The 20,982-nt window shown below is 44.0% G+C and overlaps 1 protein-coding gene across 3 annotated transcripts in view; it reads left to right on the forward strand.

Moving 5' to 3' along the window:
- Positions 1-20,982, forward strand: part of LOC126365827 (protein FAM193A-like) — a 234,689-nt gene that overhangs the window by 53,153 nt on the left and 160,554 nt on the right. For all 3 annotated transcript variants that reach the window (XM_050008450.1, XM_050008451.1, XM_050008453.1), the window contains exon 8: positions 3,401-3,604. In XM_050008450.1, the coding sequence (XP_049864407.1) occupies positions 3,401-3,604 (204 nt within the window). The remainder of the gene's footprint in view (positions 1-3,400; positions 3,605-20,982) is intronic.

Below are 20,982 nucleotides of genomic sequence, written 5' to 3' on the forward strand. Positions count from 1 at the left end.
TTTCTGTTTTTGCTACATGTTGTACATCCTTTAGGATCTTCACACTGTGAATCTGTGGAATGAAAAGTATAGCTAATATAATATAATCTAATGGTCCCCATGCTCACTGTGTTCAGTTTGGCTCCCTCATTGTTTTTCCTTACCCACCCTCTCCTGATCCACCCCTCCACTCCATGTGGACAGAAAATTTTCCTTACCTAATTAATGCAGGTTTACTGGTGTCACATTTCTATCCTGTTACCTTGCTGCATTACCATCCTAGCTGTCAGCCAGCACCTTACCTTCTGTCTGTCCCTCCCTTCCTTCTTTATGTCCCTCCCTTCCTTCTTTATGTCCCTCCCTCCCTCCCCCCCCCCTCCCCCTTTTGTCATCCGTACACTATAGCTTTGAAGGAGAATTTGTCTGAAAGTTAGCAAAGTTCTCTGTCTAGTTTACATGCCCACTGATTATTCTGCACCACAACAATTTTATCACTTCTTACTTTTATTCATTGAGTTATTCATGTCCTCTAACTATTAACAATAATTGGAAACCAATGTGTTTTTACTCCAAGCAAGGAAAGACTTAACGGGTGCTAAACAGAGTTGGCTCCTTGTAACTTCTACATCACTAGATTCAGTGGATATTGAGGCGAGGACAACTGTGGGAACAAAGAACGTGTCACAAGGGTGATTACCATCGGTGTAATTAAGAAATGCTGGTGTTTGGTGGGTGGTGGGGGTGGGGGTGGGGGTGCGGGCTGGGGGTGGGGGTGGGGGCTGGGGGTGGGGGGGTAGAATAGTGTGGCAAGAGTTGTAAAGCAGTCATTTAAATACAGTGTTGTGCTCAGGGTGGTCAACTCTGCTGTTGGCCCCAGTTTGGCAGTGACCATTCATTTGGGTGGACAGCTGATTTGTGGTCTTGTCCACATAAAATGCTATGCAGAAATTGCAGCAGAGCTGGTGTATGACGTGGGTGCTTTCGGAAGTGGCTCTGTCAACCAGGATAAGCCTAAGGTAGGAGTAGAATAGGACGTGCTGGGTGGGTGTATCAGACAGGTCTTGCACCTGGGTCTTACATGAGGATATGATGGATGTAGCAAGGGGCTGGGAGTGAGTGTGACATCAAAATGGACGAAGATATTGTGTAGGTGGTGGAATACCTCTTTGGGAGGCAGGATATGGTTCAGTTGTTCTATTCTGGGAGGGGCTGCACTTTGACGGCTAGTTCTTGGGGTGGTGATGGCGACAGGTTTTGTGATGTGAGGATGTGGCAGAGGATTACCTGTGGATTAGGTTTTGAGGATAGTGCCCATTTGTGAAGGCCATGGTGAGAACTTCCACACAGAGGGCACAAGAACATTTGTGAAGGCCTTGTTATATCTGCCATACTCTGGGCGAAGGAATTTTCATGACTGAATAGGTGGCTGTACTACATGGGAGTTAGTTTTTGATGTGGAAGGGATGACAACTAAGAAGATACAATTATTGCCAATACTGGGCTTGATATGGGCAAAGGTATGGATGGATCCAGCAGAGAGATGGAGGTCACATCTAGGAAGGTGGCACAGTGGGCTGAGGAGGTTCTGGTGAAGGAAACTGGAGAGAAAGTGTTGAGACTGTGGAGGAATGAGAATAGAGTGCCTTGGCTCTAGGTCAAGATTATATCATCAGAGTTTGGCACAGGGTAGTGCTAATGTGGATGCCCATGGCTGTGTTGTGAATGTGTACCTCAACGGTGGAGTAGTTGTATGTGAGGATGTAATTAGTGAGATTTATAAGGAATGAGATGGTGGGTTTGGAGATGGACAAGCATGCTGGGATTGGTAGTTTTAGCTGCAAGGGGATGTTGGTATATGGAAAGGGGGCATCAGAAGTGATGAGTAGTGGTTCAGGTGGTTTTCAGGTGGGTGTGGTTGAGACAGCGAAGTGGTTTGTATCCTTGACATCGGAGATTCTTTTGGTGGAAGGACAATAACCACATATAGGATTCTTGGGATAATGGGTCTTGGGAAGCTCATTTAAGATGGGTTTGTGGGTGGTCGTTGGGGTGAGAAGGGAGATAGATTCAGAGCAGTGATTCTGTGTTGGACCTAATGACTTAACTGGGCATTGAAAGTTACAGTTGACTTTGGTCATGGGGTCACTTTCACAGAGCTTTTAGGTAGAGGAGTCAGACAGTTGGTGGAAACTTTCAGATAGTCACAGTGACTCATCACAACAGTGGTAGAGCCTTTGCCTACAGGGAGGATGATTAAGTCATTGTTTGTCTTCAGGTTGCAAATAGCTATTCTTTCTTCTGTTGAGAAGTTTGTGTTCCTTGGAAGGGATCTGAGAAAGGAGGCTGAGCTCAAGTTGGGGGTAAGGAATCCCTGAAAGATAACTGAGGGGGTGGTGGGAGGGTCAGTGGGTGACAATTTGATAGTGGTTTGAATTGGGTAAGACAAGTAGCAATATTTTTGTAGGATGGACTTTTTTGCGTATATGTTGGCAACAGGGTTTTGGGTTTGTTTAAGTGGCAGGTTTGGTTGGATTTTGGGAGAGCATTTTAGAATGTGGACATGAAAGAGGTCAGCTAGGCAGGACTGAATGCTATGAGGAGTTGGTGAGGGTGTTCACTGGGGATTGTCTAGATGTTGATGGGGAGGAGTGCTGAATAGTGAGAGTTGGATGTCAGTAACTTCAGAATGCTGTTCCAGGTGTTGGCCAGTAAGAATTTCAATTTGGGAGATGCGGTATGATGGGAGTGCATATTAGCAGTGTCTTGCGGAGGGAGCAAAGGTCATTCAAGGATGCCTGTGCCATGGGGATTTGTTTGTGAGGGGTGTGGATTGGCACAGTTTGAAGATTTTAAGGTGAAAAAAGGAATGGCACCCAGAGGGGAAATTGTATTTTTCCGCCATTGGAGGGGATACCATGGCTTAAACTTCGTTTAAGGAATACGGTATGGGACTGGGTTTTAGCTGAAGATGGGACTCTTTTCTCAACTGACACAGGTAGTGTGTGTGTGTGTGTGTGTGTGTGTGTGTGTGTGTGTGTGTGTGTGTGTTGGGGGGGGGGGGGGGTGGGTCTCTCACGCAGATAACGTCTGTTGTAACAATTGCCCACTGATGCAAGAAAAGTAATCATCTTCCCCATCCTTCTTGATTGTATTTGTATTTTGACACTTTCCTGTTCTTGATATACACCCTGTACACTCTCTGTTAATACCGTAGTCTTATGATACTCACTTCTGCAAACTGTTTCAATATCACTCCAGATCCTAGAGAAAGATGATACAATTTTAGGTTCTCAGTGCGCAAGTAAGTGTGAAATTTTTATTTCCTGTGTTTATCTAGTTAACATGGCTAAACTTTCAACCTGTTTGCTCCCATTTTGATGTTTATTATTTTATAATCAGAATGGGAAATTTTTTCCTACAGTGAGCTACGTGAATTTGATGAGCATTTATTGAGTTTGACTGGAGTGGGTTGCAGCGATAGTGGAGTTGATGATGGTGGCAGCACGTTATTGTGCCCAGGCTGTAGTGCAAGACGTGGTTGCACATGTGATGATTGTGCTGTAGCCCACTTGCTAAACTGTAGTCATTTTGTTTCACCACCAGCATCTCCTATACCTTTTTATAGGTAAGTTGGGATATTGTTTTCTAATAACAATAATGCTTACACTGAGGTGACAAAAATCATGAGATACCTTTTAATATCAGTCTGACCTCGTTTTGGCTGGCACAGTGCAGCAACTCGTGACGTAGACGTCACAAATCATTGGAAGTCCCCTGGAGAAATATTGAGCCGCACTGCCTCTGTAGCTGTCCATAATTGCAGAAGTGTTGCCGGTGCAGGACGTTGTGCATGAACTGATCTCTTGGTTATCTACCATAAATGTTTGATTGATTCATGTCGGGCGACCCACGTGGTCAGACCACTCAACCAAATTGTCCAGTATGGTCTTCAAACCAGTCATGAACAATTGTGGCCTGGTGAAAACTCCATCATCGTTTGGGAACATAAAGTCCTCTAATGGCTGCATGCCATGTGAACACAGTCCTTAACATTATGGAGGTACCACTACCTTGCACAGTGCCTTGTTGACAGCTTGGGTCCATGGCTTTTTGGGGTCTGCACCATAATCGAACCCTCCCATCAGCTTTTACCAACTGGTATCAGGACTCATCTGACGAGACCCTGGTTTTCCAGTATAGGATCCAACTGATGTGGTCATGAGCACAGGAGAGGCACTGTAGGCGATGTCATGCTGTTCACAGAGGCACTCGTGTCAGTTGTCTGCTGGCATATCCTATTAAGGTCAAATTTCGCTGCAGTGCTCTAACGGATATATTTGTTGTATGTCCCATATTTATTTCTGTGGTTATTTCACACAGAGTTGCTTGCCTTTTAGCACTGTTCTGTGCAAACTGCACTGCTCTTGGTTATTAAGTGAAGGCCATCAGTCAGAGAATTGCCCATGGTGAGAAGTAATGCCTGAAATGCTTTCCAGTTACCATTACATGTTCAAAAGTATGTTAATTCTCGTCGTGTGTCCATAATCACCACAGAAACCTATTCACATGTCTCACCTGAGAACAAATGACAGCTCTGCCAATGCACTGCCCTTTTATGTGTTGTGTACTCACTACTACTGCTATCTGTATATGTGCATATCACTATCCCATGACTTTTGTCATCTTAGTGTATTTGTTTGAGGCTTTTAGTGACTGAAGTAATTCTTTAAATCAGTTTACTTCATTTCTTTGTTTTCTATTTGTAAACTTCTGTGTGAAATACTGAAAGAAAAGGAGATGACAGTAGCTTTGACTTGATTGCTTATTTTTTATTTCGTATCTTACGACTCGCATGACTCGCTCTCTGGAAATGACACTATCTTGCTTGCTGGTTCTGCCCAAGGACATTCAGTTACATTTCAAACTGAATCCATGGAAGAATTATTTTTATTTTGTGATTGTTTTTGATGGTTGAACGTGTTATGAACATCTACAAAAACAATAAGTCATGAAGTATTTCCAAAAAAACAGCCGTGTGTGATGCACAGAACTTCACCAGTGACCTTCAAAATATGTTCAACTAGAAGAAGGTATAAGACTGTAAGTGATGAGAGAGCACTACTGATTGCCTTTTTGTAGGTGAGTGAACATGTCAAGTGCCATCACTGTGGGAATCTCAAATTTGACAAAAGTTTAAACTTCCCTTCCATATGTCAGGATGGCAACTTTCGTTTCTCTATTCATAGAGGCACTTGATTTCAAGAAATTGGGGCTGTATTTTTTATCAACAGTCTTCCATAAGATTTTGTGGCTACAAGATGTGCATCACTGGTAGTTCTGTAGTTTTGCACAGAGATTTTCTCAGGATTTTGTAAAGTATAGAGGAGCTGGCACTTACAATTGAGATAGGTGAGTCAACGTTCAGAACAGTTAAATGTGAGAAAGGGGTATTTGGGTTTGGGATGCTGTTGTTTGGAGGGGAGGGGGATCCTCTCTTAAGATTTTTAAGGAAATTATAGAAAGGACAAAAAGGATTCTTGCGGATTTGATTGGCAATTCGTTGAGAAGTTTTTCACCATTATTTTGAATTAGTTTTCATCATATACGGATATGAGGAATATAGAATATCATAATTTAACGGTAAATAACAAATAAGGGTTCAAGAATTAAGAGTGTGGGCCATGTATAAACACAGTAGAGGGATGAAACTTCCTGGCAGATTAAAACCGTGTGCTGGACCGAGACTCTAACTCTGGACCTTTGCTATTCACGGGCAAGTGCTCTACCATCTGAGCTACCCAAGCATGACTCGCACCCCGTCTTCACAGGCTGTGGCTAAGCCATGTCTCCACAATATCCTTTCTTTCAGGAGTGCTAGTCTTGCAAGGTTTGCAGGAGAGTTCCTGTAAAGTTTGGAAGGTAGGAGACGAGGTACTGGCAGAAGTAAAGCTTAGAGACGGGGCGTGAGTCGTGCTTGGGTAGCTCAAATGGTAGAGCACTTGCCCATGAAAGGCAAAGGTCCTGAGCTTGAGTCTCGGTCTGGCACACAGTTTTAATCTGCCAGGAAGTTTCATATCAGCGCACACTCCACTGCAGAGTGAAAATCTCATTCTGGGGACAGTAGAGGGATGTTTGGCAGGTCACGAAATACGTTTTGAGTTGAGGGAAAAGGTGCTTATCTGCCTTGAGGTCTCATTTAGATAATTATGCTGACAGAAGTGTTGCCTGATAATTGTCCTTTTCAGTGTTAGCTAAAGTTAATGGGAAAAATGCCTAGGCCTAAGATTGTTAGTTAAATTTGAGGTGGGGGGGATACATGGTGAATGTGTAATAGGTGTAGAATTTGTAAGTTTATGTTGGGATTAAGGTGTTAGTGTAGTTTTTGGAACTGAATGATAATACTGTAATGTTTTTGTGTGTATTTTGTTTGTTTTGAGTTGTTTATAGTTGAGGGTTCATATATTATTTTCAGTTAGTTTTACATTAGTTTGTTTTTGTTGTTGGGTAATATTTCTGGGTTAGTGGGAGAAAAACTCTTGTTAGATGGGGATGTTTGTGTATAGTAATGGGTGATTTGTACAATATTAAAATGTGTTAATGTTTTAATGTTTATGATGAATGTTACCATGTGTTCTGTACATATTGTGCACTTTATTTGTATTGGGTAACTTAAATTAAAGTTAACATGTACAAATATGTTTTCTTTGTTTCTTAGTTAATATTGTTTACTCACTCAAGGTTGGTGGGTATTGTAGAGTGTGGTGTAGCTATGTAAGTCAAAAGATTTTTTTCGATATCAAATGTGGCATTTTTCATCAAAGTTGTTTTATTGTTTGTTGTTATTGTGCAATTCATTTCAGCTATGTGGGACAATTGAAGATGACTATATTAACTTCGTGTCTATTTTTTATTTTTTATTTTTGTGATATGGGGTTGTTTAATTTTGGTTTTGGTTCATATCTGAGGGGAGGAGGCATCATTTGCTGTATTTGTAGCACCAAAAGCCCTCCAAATTCCTGCACGTGTCCCTTAACTAAAGAAGCATTTTTTAATTATTTTGAATATATTTTGTATTATGGAAAGTGTTTATTTGGTACAGATGAAGAGTGAAGTGATCAGTACCATATTGTACAGGGTGATTCAAAAAGAATACCACAACTTTAAAAATGTGTATTTAATGAAAGAAACATAATATAACCTTCTGTTATACATCATTACAAAGAGTATTTAAAAAGGTTTTTTTTTCACTCAAAAAGAAGTTCAGAGATGTTCAATATGGCCCCCTCCAGACACTCGAGCAATATCAGCCCGATACTCCAACTCGTTCCACACTCTCTGTAGCATATCAGGCGTAACAGTTTGGATAGTTGCTGTTATTTCTCATTTCAAATCATCAATGGTGGCTGGGAGAGGTGGCCGAAACACCATATCCTTAACATACCCCTATAAGAAAAAATCGCAGGGGGTAAGATCAGGGCTTCTTGGAGGCCAGTGATGAAGTGCTCTGTCACGGGCTGCCTGGTGGCCGATCCATCGCCTTGGGTAGTTGACGTTCAGGTAGTTACGGACAGATAAGTGCCAATGTGGTGGCGCTCCATCCTGCTGAAATATGAATTGTTGTGCTTCTTGTTCGAGGTGGGGGAACAGACAATTCTCTAACATCTCCAGATACTGTAGTCCAGTTACAGTAGCACCTTTGAAGAAAAAGGGACCAAAAACTTTATTGGCTGAAATGGCACAGGAAACGTTCACCTTAGGCGAGTCACGTTCATACTGAGTTGTTTCCCGTGGATTCTCAGTGCCCCATATACAGACATTGTGACAGTTGACTTTCCCGTTAGTGTGGACAGTTGCTTCATCACTAAACACAATCTTTGAAACGAAAGATTCATCTGTTTCCATTTGAGCAAGGATAAAATCACAGAAATCGATTCTTTTAATCTTATCAGCTGTAGACAGTGCTTGAACCAATTTCAGACGATAACGTTTCATAACTAACTTTTTTCGTAGGACTCTCCATACAGTTGATTGTGGAATTTGCAGCTCTCTGCTAGCCCTGAGAGTCGATTTTCCTGGGCTGCGAACAAATGCTTGCTGAATGCGTGCTACATTTTCATCACTCGTTCTGGACCATCCAGAACTTTTCCCTTCGCACAAACACCCATTCTCTGTAAACTGTTTATTCCAACGTTTAATACACCACCTATCAGGAGGTTTAACACCATACTTCGTTCGAAATGCACGCTGAACAACTGTCGTCGATTCACTTCTGCCGTGCTCAATAACACAAAAAGCTTTCTGTTGAGCGGTCGCCATCTTAGCATCAACTGACGCTGACGCCTAGTCAGCAGCGCCTCAAGCGAAGAAATGTACAACTAAATGAAACTTTATAGCTCCCTTAATTCGCCGACAGATAGTGCTTAGCTCTTCCTTTTGTCGTTGCAGAGTTTTAAATTCCTAAAGTTGTGGTATTCTTTTTGAATCACCCTGTATATTAATGAGAAGCTTGTGCCTCTGTCTGCTATTTTGATGGTGCTATAGGTCAAAGATGATGCCCGGTATCAAAAGTTCAAGTATTTTCTGCAAAATGTATTGCAGAAAGTTATTTGTGGTTTAAATATAAGAAATATATAAGGTAAATGAAATATACTCTCGTGCAAAGATATTGGCTGATATAACAACATATTTGGAATATAATGTGTTTCCTGCAGCATAGAACAAATACTGCTTTAGTTTATCCTCAACTCCTTGTATGGTCTTTTGTCCAACACTTACAAAACTTGTTGTGTTGACAGAGGTTCCACCTTAGTAGTCCAGGTTAGTGGGGCTTCATTAATTATTTCCAAGAGGTTACCTGTGACTTTGTGGACAGACTTAATTTGTCAAGCTGCACTATTTTGATCCATGCCAAACTGTTGTACTTTTGCTATTAGGAGGGTGAACATACGGAAAAAGCAGGGAGGGGGGGGGGGGGGGGGGGGGAGGGAGGGAGAGAGAGAGAGAGAGAGAGAGAGAGAGAGAGAGAGAGAGAGCACTTACATGTGTATACATAGACAAAAACAGTGAAGAATCCAGAAGGGGAGGAGAAAACAAAATGGAGCTTCATGGATTGAGAGGGAATTTAGTATTATTTCACTGATTGCAGTACTGAGTCAAATTTACAAAGACCTGTGTGGTATGAGCCCACTTAACATTATAATGTTGCACCCATTCTGGCTTGGATGCATGCAATGACTCAGTGGGCCATTGTATCATCTCTTTAGGCAAACTAACCACAGCTGTTGTAATTGATTGTTGATATTCTATATATTGACACTAGAACAGAGGTGATGTCCGAGGTGATCTCTCTACCGGGGACGTATCTGGGGAACGTGCTAGACACGAAGGCACCTCAGATTAGTGTCATGCAGACAGTTCAGACACCCATGCCATCTGTGGACAAGCACCATTCTGTTGAAAAATGACACCACAATGCTGTTGCATAAGAGATACGCAGGGTGTGCCATCAGATTTTCCCCACCACTACCAGCAGTCGCCTGAAGCTATAGCTGATGGCACCACACATCTTGATGACAAGAATAACACTGCTGTGCCTCTCCAAATTAATGAAAAAATGGGAGCTCTCCTCAGGTCGCTGCCATACTCACTGACTGTGGTAAACCAGTGCATGGTATCCTTCTGGTGACATGGTGATCGCTTCGAGGGCGTGGCTTCTACCTGACGTTCGTCTTGTGGCAGACACTCGGCTCGCAGTGCCATTGGTGGTGCAGGTGGCAAATATGGATAAATTTCATACAGTTGTGATAACTTCGTCTCACTGTCAATCGATCAAATCAACCCCTCCCACCTGCCACCTGCCCAATGACATCAGCGTCTTCCCTCTGACGACTGCACATAGGGACAGGGTGTAGTAGCAGTTGGCATGGAGGCTATGGGGCCCCATTGTGGGTCCGAGGCTGAGATAGGCTACATCTCTTATGTTGACAATACCAGGACTGTCCGGAGGAGGCACAGATGTTCACAGAGCGGCCACTGGAGATGGGGTCACCTCTGCTGGAAACGGAACAGAGATGAGATGGGAGCTCTGGGGTCTATTCTGTAACCCCAGGGGACCGAGGGCCTGACTGCAGCAAAGCGGAGCTGGTGGCTGCAGAGGTGGGATGTGGCGAGGCATCCAGGACCGGGAGCACTGACTGCTGCAATTTGGAGTACACCTGGTTTTGGTGGTGATGCCTGATATGGTCACCAGCAGAGACATCATGTTTCTGGCAACCGTGAGAGCTGTGGACTGTATCATGGATCCAGGAAGGAAGGTGACACCAAATAATCTCGCCCACATCGGGGCATCAAGCTGAAAACGGGAACGGATCCAGGGGGGGGGGGGGGGGATGAGGGATCCTGGTGGAGATAGCAGTAGAAGGAGAGTCTGTGGCGGCTACCTATATATAAGTGTTCAAAAAATTCTCGAACACTTGTAATTTTGCGCCAATGGTGTGTTGGAGCGAAATGCGGTTTGCATCTCTCACACACCTATGTTTAATGTGCAACTGCCGGAGGTTTCATCATTGTATGTCATTTATTTATTGTACAGTGCCATATTGAGTGGAACATTGTGTTGCACAGTTTGTGAATTTCGAGGTGGTAGAATTGGAGAAGCAATGTGTCTGCATTAAATTTTGTGTGAAACTCAAGGAAGCCTTTATAGACACACACCAAATGATGCGGGAAGCCTATGGTGATGAGTGCTTAAACCATACTTGTTGTTACAAATGGTTCACATGGTTTAAAAATGACGTGAGGGAAGTTAATAAAGATGACCCTCGTTCAGGACACCCTTCGACATCTACCAATGACGCTGATGTCAGGAACGTCAGCAAAATAGTGCATGCCGATTGAAGACTGACTGTCCGAGAGATTGCAGAAAAATGTAACGTTCCAGTTGGCTCATGTATTGAAACCCTGACACAGCTTCTTGGAATGCAATTGTGTTGCCCCCAAGTTTGTCCCACAGCTCATGCGCCAAGACCAGAAAGACTTTCTCCTTGGAGTATGTGGAGAGCTTTTTAGTTGTGCAAATGAGAATGAGATATTCCTCAAAGGAATCATAACTGGTGATGAGACGAAGGTTTGATCTTCACAATGGGTCGGTAAAGGTTCTCCAAGACCAAGAAAAGCTTGTCAGGTGTGGTCAAATGTGAAAACCATGCTGATAGTTTTCTTTGACTATGAAGGAGTAATTCATCATGAATTCATGACACAGGGCCAAACTGTTAATCAGTGGTGCTACCGGGATGTGTTGTGATGCCTGCGAGAAAATGTGAGAAGGAAACAATGGCCTGAAATGTGACGAGACAATTCATGGCTTTTGCATCACAATAACGCACCTACACATTCACCCGTGAACTATAGCACAAAAAACGAAATCATTATGCAGCCTCATCGTACGTAATCCCCAGAGCTTTCCAAGTTGAAAACCCCCATTGAACTGGTGAAGATTTGCATTGATACACAAGATAAAAGGAAATTCGCAGATGGAACTTTGTGAATCCAGCAGGAGGAAATTCGCAGATGGAACTTTGTGCGATCCAGCAGGTGGAAATGCGCAGATGGCACTTCGTGCAATCCAGCAGGAGGCGTACCGTGACTGATAGAGGAGAGTATTTCGAAGGAGACCATGCACAGTAAGTAAAAGGTAAGTGTAGAAAATTTTTTGGACAAAGTTCCGGAATTTTTGAAAGACCTCGCAGTAACTCAGGAAGGCTCTTCCTGGTGATGGGGGTGGCCCGATAATGGCCAAAAATAGCTTGTGGGCCTCATCTGTGGCACCACACTGTACCGCAGCTGATATCATCGCCTTGGAAGTCCACATTATCCATTCTGTCTCCACGTTGGATTGTGGGTGGGATGGGGCGATGAGCTGATGGGAGACCCTTGATAGCAAAGATGTGAGATGAGGCTGTAATGACATTTTCCCTTGTATTAGAGGGAGTGAGTGGATATAACAAAACATGGAGAACGAGTTGACCACAGCGAGCCACATCTGCTGCAAAAAAAGGGCTGGCAGAATCAATGTGAAGACCATTCCTTGGGCCAGGGCTAAAAGAGTTTTGGGGGTAGTTGCATGTTACAGGACCGAGCTGGCAACTAGATATGACTATTGATAGCGGGACAGCAGGCATGCTGACGGGCTAGCTGCTTCATTCACGAAACATCTCAGTGACTGGTGTGTAGGAGGTCGAGGACTTGCAGTGCAGAGCTGGCAGAATAATGACCAGAGGCCACTCTTGTTTCTTCGGGAGGAGGAGAACCCAGCCACGGAGAGAGAGTCGGGGACAGAAGGCAAAGTATGTCGCAGCTGACTGTGGGTGTCTGTGGACCGTGACGCCAACCATACCATATCCACTGGACAACTGAATGAAGTGTGGGATCTACCCATGTCTGAGCTGCAGCTGCTAACACATCAAGGAGAACTTTTGAAGAGCCCCAGACGAGTCAGTGTCTAGTTAAAACTGACGACTTCCTGAGTGTTGGCCTTGAGATCTGGGCCAACAGGCAGATGAGACAGAGATTTGGCATTTGCATGGCAACCAGAAAGTCTATAGATGATGATGTACGTGTATGTGATGATGTACGTGTATGTGGAGAGACAGAACACTCAACACTGAAGCCTCTGTTGTTTTGTCCAAGAGTCTGGACCAAGGATCATACAATGTCAGTATGGCTTTTGGTCTGTAACTGAAATTTCATGCTGTACAGATAGGTATGCAACTTTTTCACTGTGTAGACAGTAACTAACAGCTCTTTCTCTATCGGGAGTCATTGCACTGAGCTTGGGTTAGAGTTCAGAGCCATTGGAGTCCTGTTGGGGAGCACTGTGCTGACTCCATGCTGTGAAGCATCGCTGACAAGGGAAAGGTGATTTGCTGGCGAGTATGGGACGAGGCAAGATGCCTATTGCAGAGCCCGCTTTAGATGAGAAATGCCATCTCACACCCAGGTGACCACACGAACTGAGCCCTTTCTCATGCAGTGCATTGGGAAGGGGGGCGGTGAGCTAGGCAGCCTGGGGAATATAACGATTGTAATCCGTAATACCTAATATTTTCCAGAAAGGACTAGTTCTTTCAGAGTTTGGGGATGGGGCCTGTTGTAGATGGCCTGCATGTGGTCTCTGGTTGGACAGATGTCCTGTGTACTTAGGAGGAAACCCAGATGTTCCATCGAGCATCAGGAAACTTACACTTACTGAGGTTACATTTCAGCCCCCCTGCCAATAAGCAAGGAAGTAAGGAGTGCAAATTCTGAAAGTGCTCAGCCATAGATGCCCTTGTCATGATGATGTCGTTTTAATATTCGCCTCATGAGCAAAAAGTGCAGAAAAGCAGCTGGGGCACTAGCGACTCCAAATGGAATCTGGTTATACCTGTACAAGTCAAGGGTGTGTTAAGAATCAGCAGGTTGCAGGAGTCTGGATGTAACTGCAACTCTCCTATGGTTCTGGAATTGAGAAAGAATCTACAATCAACTGGTCATTCAGAGACTTAAAATTTCTGCACAGCCCAAGTGAGTATCTTGAAGGGGGGGGGGGGGGGGGGGGAATGGGATTACTACACTGAGAGCCAGCCTCTGTGGCAGGTTCGAATTCTGCCTGGGGCATGGATTTATGTGATGTCCTTAGGTTGGTTAGGTTTAAGTAGTTCTAAGTGTAGGGGACTGATGACATCATATGTTAAGTTCCATAGTGCTTGGAGCCATTTGAACCACACTGTAGCGCAACCAACTTGTCCAGTTCCGCTTTTGCCACATCCCGGAGAACGAGAGCAATTGGGCACACCTGCATGTAGGGCATGGTTCAACCTGGCTTCCAGTTAAGGTATAACTTGACGGGTGCCACCTGACCCAAACGAGGGGCAAACAGTTCTGAAAAGGAGGTTGCCAAATCTTCAGTGCTGTGAAATGGAATATCCAAGGAGACCAAACACATGATCGCAGAAATGTAAAACCCAAATTGCTTGATAGCATATAACCCAAAGATGTTTTCCACTGTGCTGGAAGAAATCATCAAGAACAAGAATATGCCGGATGCATTTCTGTTGAAAACACACACTGCACCATAACTTTGCGACCACCATTGGCTGTGACCTTCCTCGGAAATGGTGCGTGGAGGAGAGCCCACCACCAAATAGGTGGAATTATCAATTAGAGAAGAAGCAGCACCGATATCTGCCTGGAAAGGTACTGCTGACCCATCATGTGCAGAAGGGGTGCCAGTATCTACCCAGAAAGATACTGCTGAGCCATCATGTGCAGAAGGGGTGCCAGTATCTACCCAGAAAGATACTGTGGACCAATCTGTGGACCCACCATGTGCAGTGTGAGGAGCAGCTTGACAGGTTACCCTGATGCCAAGTGAAGCACAGTGTCAGCCCGAAAAAATAGCTCCTTGTGCGTGGTCATGATATCTTACGCTGATATACAGGTGCCATGATATCTTCCGCTGATATATAGGCATGATGTGGTATGCAGAAGCAATGTCGCAACTGCTGAGAGGAACACTTAGGTCATGAGCAAAGACAGCACTGCCGAGTGTGCTTGCTAGAGAGGAAAGGAGATAAAACCTCCAAGAAGGACCTATGATTGGGAGCACTCAATTTGTTGCTGTCCAACTCGGAATGACTGTGGAGAACAAGTTGTTTACTGAGAATACCGGGGCTTGTGCTTCCAGTGTGTGTACTGTATGTCCAGCCATTATGGCAAAACAAAACTCCTCTCTACAGTAACAATCCAACATGAGTTCAAAAGCTGTAGCGATTTAAAGAATTTCATCAAAGGAAGGATCTGCGTGGCACAAAGTTTGTGCACGCACTTTTCTATTGCATATGAAGAAGCAAATCCCTAGTCATAGAATCAGCATACAATTTTTGACAAGAACCTGCCAAGTAGATGAAAGTGCAATGATGACTAAGACCACGAAACTTATCGATCCAATCCTTACACGATTCTGACAACAATTTCAGTGACCAATAGAATTCCAACCTAGCACATGCCACTCAAGACTGACTTCTGCAGACAAACAACAAAGCATAAATATCAGGAAATGATAAAGTTTTGGCATTCACTGTAGGAGACAACTTCTGGAGCAAAGCTAGCACACCTTGAGGGGACCATGACAGAAAAAAAGATCACTTCCAGTTAGTGTTGATTAGGTTGTATGCTGCAAAATGATGGTTTAGGTGCTGGAAATATGTATCCCATTGGTCATTGCCGTCCCCAAAGGAATGAAACAGAGGAACAGCCAGGGGCAAGTCACCTCTGACAAACGATGCTGACAGCTGTTGTAGTAAAACCAAGTGCTGGCACTGTTGCTCCACTAACTGTCTATTCAATTGATGCTGTTCCTATTGTGGTGCCAACCACTACTGCAGCAATACTGGTTACATGATGTCAGAGGAATCTAAGCATGGCGGGTCCGAAAATATTAACACTCTTCCTTGTCTATTCACTGGACACACAAATGGTGAAAAGAAGTGCAGAATTACCAAGTCCAAGAGCAGTCTGGTCAAATGCGATAGTTGTCATCGTGAGGCACCCGGCGTAATGTGAGGATTATACTGAGCAGCAACGAGAACTGTCATTTGTGGTGGAATACCCATTAATATTAGGCAGGTCGGCCATAGTATCCCACCAAGTGATGCAACGATCGCTTTGAGGGTGTGACTTCTTTTTTGCACTTGTCTCGTGGCAGTCACTTGCAGCTCTCAATGCCATTAGCAGTCTGGGCAGCAAGTATGGATTTATTTCAGACAGTTGTGATAACTCAATCTCAGTGTTACTCACTTGCATCAAGCAGAGGCAAACTTTTTTAACTCTCAGTGATGCAAATATTATCAGAGTTGTAAAATTTGGGAAAGTTTGATGGTTGCAATATGGGTGAAATCTATGGTAAGCGGCTGGAGTCCAATTGAAATACAGGATATGTTATGAAGTGCTGTTATCACAAAAAATGAAGTAAGACATTCTTTTTAATATAGCCATGGAAAAGGTTATAGAACGTGTAGGCATCAGTACAGGAGAGACCATTCTGTACAAATCAGTCCATGTGCTGGCGTATGGAGATGATATTGATATAATTGCAGGACCACTAAGAGCAATGAAAGTAGACTACTATTCTTGAAGAGCTGCTAGAAAGGTGAACCTACAGATAACTGTAGGCAAAAACTAAGTATATGCCTGTAACTAAGAAAGCTTATCCAAATGAGCCCCCAACCATAGAAACTGGTTCATATAAGTTTGGTGTCGTGTAGTTTCACCTACTTAGGATCAGAAATAAGTTTTAAGAATAGTGTCAGTTCAAAAATGAATATTGTCTGCCAACAAGTGCTACCATGACCTCAGAAAGCATCTGAACTCTTCTATTGGTGACGGAAGTTGCTGTCAGAATCGTGTAAGGATTGGATCGATAAGTTTCGTGGTCTTAGTTATCATTGCGCTTTCATCTACTTGGCAGTTCCTGTTCAGAGAACTAAAGTTATGTTGTACAAAGTTCAGTAAACCTGGTGCTAACATATGGTTCTGAAACATCAATGTAAACAAAATTTTATGTTCTCTCTTGTAGGCTTGCACCGAGGGAACAAGGAGAGGGTGTTGTTCAGTGGCCAGTTTCCTCTTTCTATAACACAAACTGTATGCAGAAATTAAATGGGTTTCTTATTCATAAGAATAGAAAATTACTTAACTCTAGATAGTCATCGTGTTAAAAGTTCTTTCATTCTAATCCACGTTAGCCTCACTGCCGGTGAAGTCTGAGTCAGCTATGTACACTATTCTGGTCGCTGTGTGCTGCCTGATTCTGAGCTAGAGGTGGTGACTGCGTCTCCGACTTAGTGACTCGCTGGATAACAGACTGGAACTCACTCATTGCAACAGACTGGTGATATGGTCTGCGGTGGCATTCTAAATACTGGCGGCCTAGAGGGTATTGGCAGTGCATTTCCTACAAGTGTCATTGGCCTCTATTGATCTTCTCACAACCTCTTTGCCATCTGGTGTGCTGGCACCAGCACACAAAATTTGATCAAAAGCAACTGGGCAAATTTGAAAGAAATATCTTCTGACAAATTCTGGAGCCAGTGGAAGAAAATGATGCCTGGAGGAGGAGATTAAACTATGAATTATATAATCTATATAATGAACCAGATGTTGTCAGCTACATTAAGATTAAAAGGCTGGAATGGGCCAGACATGTACTGAGAGCGAACGACAGAATGATTAATAAGATATTCATTCAGTGCTGTGCCTGAAGAAACCAGGAGAGTTGGAAGACCAAAGCTAAGGTGGGAGGAAGGTGTCAGAGAGGTCACAAGAAAATTGGAGGATTTTGGCACTAAACAGGGAAAAGTGGAATAATCTTCTACAGAGGGCTGTTTTGCCATTTATGAAGATGGGGTTGGTGGTGGTGGTGGTGGTGGTGGTGGTGGTGGTGATTTGCATCACTTCTGTTCTTGATGAAACATGATGTTCTAACCACACTGTATCGTAATATTTTAGTACGGCACTAGAGACCTGGGTGTCAAGTGTGTAATTGGAAAGACCACATAGATAATATTATGGGGAAGGCGAAACAAAGACTGCGCTTTGTTGGCAGAACAGTTAGAAGATGCGACAAACCCACTAATGAGATAGCCCACATTACACTTGTCCGTCCTCTGCTGGAATATTGCTGCGTGGTTTGGGATCCTTACCAGGTAGGATTGGCGGAGGACATTGTAAAAGTGCAAAGAATGGCAGCTTGTTTCTTGTTATCGTGCAGTAGGGGTGAGAGTGTCACTGATTGATAAGCAAGTTGGGGTGGCAGTCACTGAAACAAAGGCAGTTTTCTTTGCAGCGAGATCTATTTACGAACTTTCAATCACCAACTTTCTTACGAATGCGAAAATATTTTGTTGACACCCACCTACATAGGGAGAAAGGATCATCATAGTAAAATAAGAGAAATCAGAGCTTGAATGGATAGATTTGGATGTTCTTTTTTGCCACACGCCATTCGAGAGTGGAATGGTAGAGAAGTAGTATGAAAATGGTTCAATGAACCCTCTGCCAGGCACTTAAGTGCGAATTGCAGAGTAACCATGTAGATGTAGATGCAGACAAAATTCTTCATAACCATGAAACTACTGGAATTACGAAATGATTATTTTGTGACTAACAAATAATCTAAGGAGACAGCTATGCAATTTAAATCAGTAAACAGTAAAATTCAAATGCTATTGCAGAGGATTGTTAGGTAGGGAATTTTTCATGTGCATGTCTGCTTGCAAGAGGAAGAAATTCTGCATACCTCAAAATTCTAGTCAACACAATCTGAAACCACAACACCCCAATTCAGTAGTTAACCTTTCCTCCAAACCTCTCTCCCAATCCGAAACCTCTGTCCTATCCAAAGGCTTCACCTTCAGCCCCACTCCCAGATTCAACCAAAATGCCCTTGTCAAAGATTTACTGTCCTACACTCGTAGTCTCTGCTGGAAATATTACTTTGCCACGAAGAAAAATAATCTTGATCCCACTCCTAACGATCCAACTCCCCAACACACTATCCAAATTGAACCCTGCCTGAAACAGTTCCATCCCCAATCACAGCGGGACCCACCTCCTCTTCCTCAAAATCACCCTCTCCAAACCTTCCAGGAATTTGTCACTTCCAGCCTTGCCTCTCAATCCTTCTTGAAAAACCTTAATCCTACTCCCAACATCACCACAGCCGAAGTCCAGGCTATCCGTGATCTGAAAGCTGACCGATCCATCATTCTTCCGGCTGACAAGGGTTCCACGACCGTGGTACTTGATCGTCGGGAGTATGTGGCTGAGGGACTGCGTCAGCTTTCAGACAACACCACATACAAAGTTTGCTAAGGTAATCCCATTCCTGATGTCCAGGTGGAGCTTCAAGGAATCCTCAGAACCTTAGGCCCCCTACAAAACCTTTCACCTGACTCGACAACCTCCTGACCCCACCAACACCTCGCACTCCTACCTTCTACCTACTTCCTAAAATTCACAAACCCAAACATCCCGGCCGCCCCATTGTAGCTGGTTACCAAGCCCCCACAGAACGTATCTCTGCCTACGTAGATCAATACCTTCAACCCATTACATGCAGTCTCCCATCCTTCATCAAAGACACCAACCACTTTCTCGAACGCCTGGAATCCTTACCCTGTCTGTTACCCCCAGAAACCATCCTTGTAACCATTGATGCCACTTCCCTATACACAAATATCCCGCACGTCCAGGGCCTCGCTGCAGTGGAGCACTGCCTTTCACGCCTTTCACCTGTCACTCTACCTGAAACCTCTTTCCTCATCACCTTAGCCAGCTTTATCCTGACCCACAACTTCTTCACTTTTGAAGGCCAGACATACCAACAAGTAAAGGGAACAGCCATGGGTACCAGGATGGCCCCCTCGTATGCCAATCTATTTATGGGTCGCTTGGAGGAAGCCTTCTTGGTTACCCAAGCCTGCCAACCCAAAGTTTGGTACAGATTTATTGATACCCAAATCCCATGCCACTTTCCTTGATGTTGACCTCCATCTGTCCAATAGCCAGCTTCACACATCCATCCACATCCACCAACAAGCAACAGTACCTCCATTATGACAGCTGCCACCCATTCCACATCAAATGGTCCCTTCCCTACAGCCTAGGTCTTCGTGGCAAATGAATCCGCTCCAGTCCGGAATCCTTGAACCATTACATCAACAACCTGAAAACAGCTTTCGCATCCTGCAACTACCCTCCCGACCTGGTACAGAAGCAAATAACCAGAGCCACTTCCTAATCCCCTCAAACCCAGAACTTCCCACAGAAGAACCACAAAAGTGACCCACTTGTGACAGGATACTTTCCGGGACTGGATCAGACTGAATGTGGCTCTCCAGCAGGGATATGACTTCCTAAAATCCTGCCCCGAAATGAGATCCATCCACCAAGAGTGTCTTTCCGCCGTCCACCTAACCTTCGTAACCTCTTAGTTCATCCCTATGAAATTCCCAAACCACCTTCCCTACCCTCTGGCTCCTACCCTTGTAACTGCCCCCGGTGTAAAACCTGTCCTATGCACCCTCCCACCACCACCTACTCCAGTCCTGTAACCCGGAAGGTGTACACGATCAAAGGCAGAGCCACGTGTGAAAGCACCTATGTGATTTACCAACTGACCTGCCTACCCTATGACGCTTTCTATGTGGGAATGACCAGCAACAAACTGTCCATTCGCACGAATGGACACAGGCAGACAGTGTTTGTTGGTAATGAGGATCACCCTGTAGTTAAACATGCCCTGGTGCACGGCCAGCACATCTTGGCACAGTGTTACACTGTCAGAGTTATCTGGATACTTCCCACTAACACCAACCTGTCAGAATTCCGGAGATGTAAACTTGCCCTTCAGTATATCCTCTCTTCTCGATATCCGCCAGGCCTCAACCTCTGCTAATTTAAAGTTGCCGCCGCTCATACCTCAACTGTCTTTCAACAACTTCTTTGCCTCTGTACTTCCACCTCGACTGAGATCTCTGCCCGAACTCTTTGTCTTTACAAATGTCTGCTTGTGTCTGTGTATGTGCGGATGGACATGTGTGTGTGTGCGCGAGTGTATACCTATCCTTTTTTCCCCCTAAGCTAAGGCTTTCCGCTCCTGGGATTGGAATGACTCCTTACCCTCTCCTTTAAAACCCACATCCTTTCGTCTTTCCCTCTCCTTCTCTCTTTCCTGAAGAAGCAACCCTTGGTTGCGAAAGCTAGAAATTTTGTGTTTGTGTGTTATTTTATTGTGCCTGTCTAATATATATATATATATATATATATATATATATATATATATATATATATATATATATATATATATATATAGAAAGAAACTTCCACATGGGAAAAATATATTAAAAACAAAGATTCCAAGACTTACCAAGCGGGAAAGCGCCGGCAGACAGGCACATGAAC

This window comes from Schistocerca gregaria, chromosome 4 (genome assembly GCF_023897955.1).
Source record: "Schistocerca gregaria isolate iqSchGreg1 chromosome 4, iqSchGreg1.2, whole genome shotgun sequence".
Taxonomy (NCBI): Eukaryota; Metazoa; Arthropoda; class Insecta; order Orthoptera; family Acrididae; genus Schistocerca; species Schistocerca gregaria.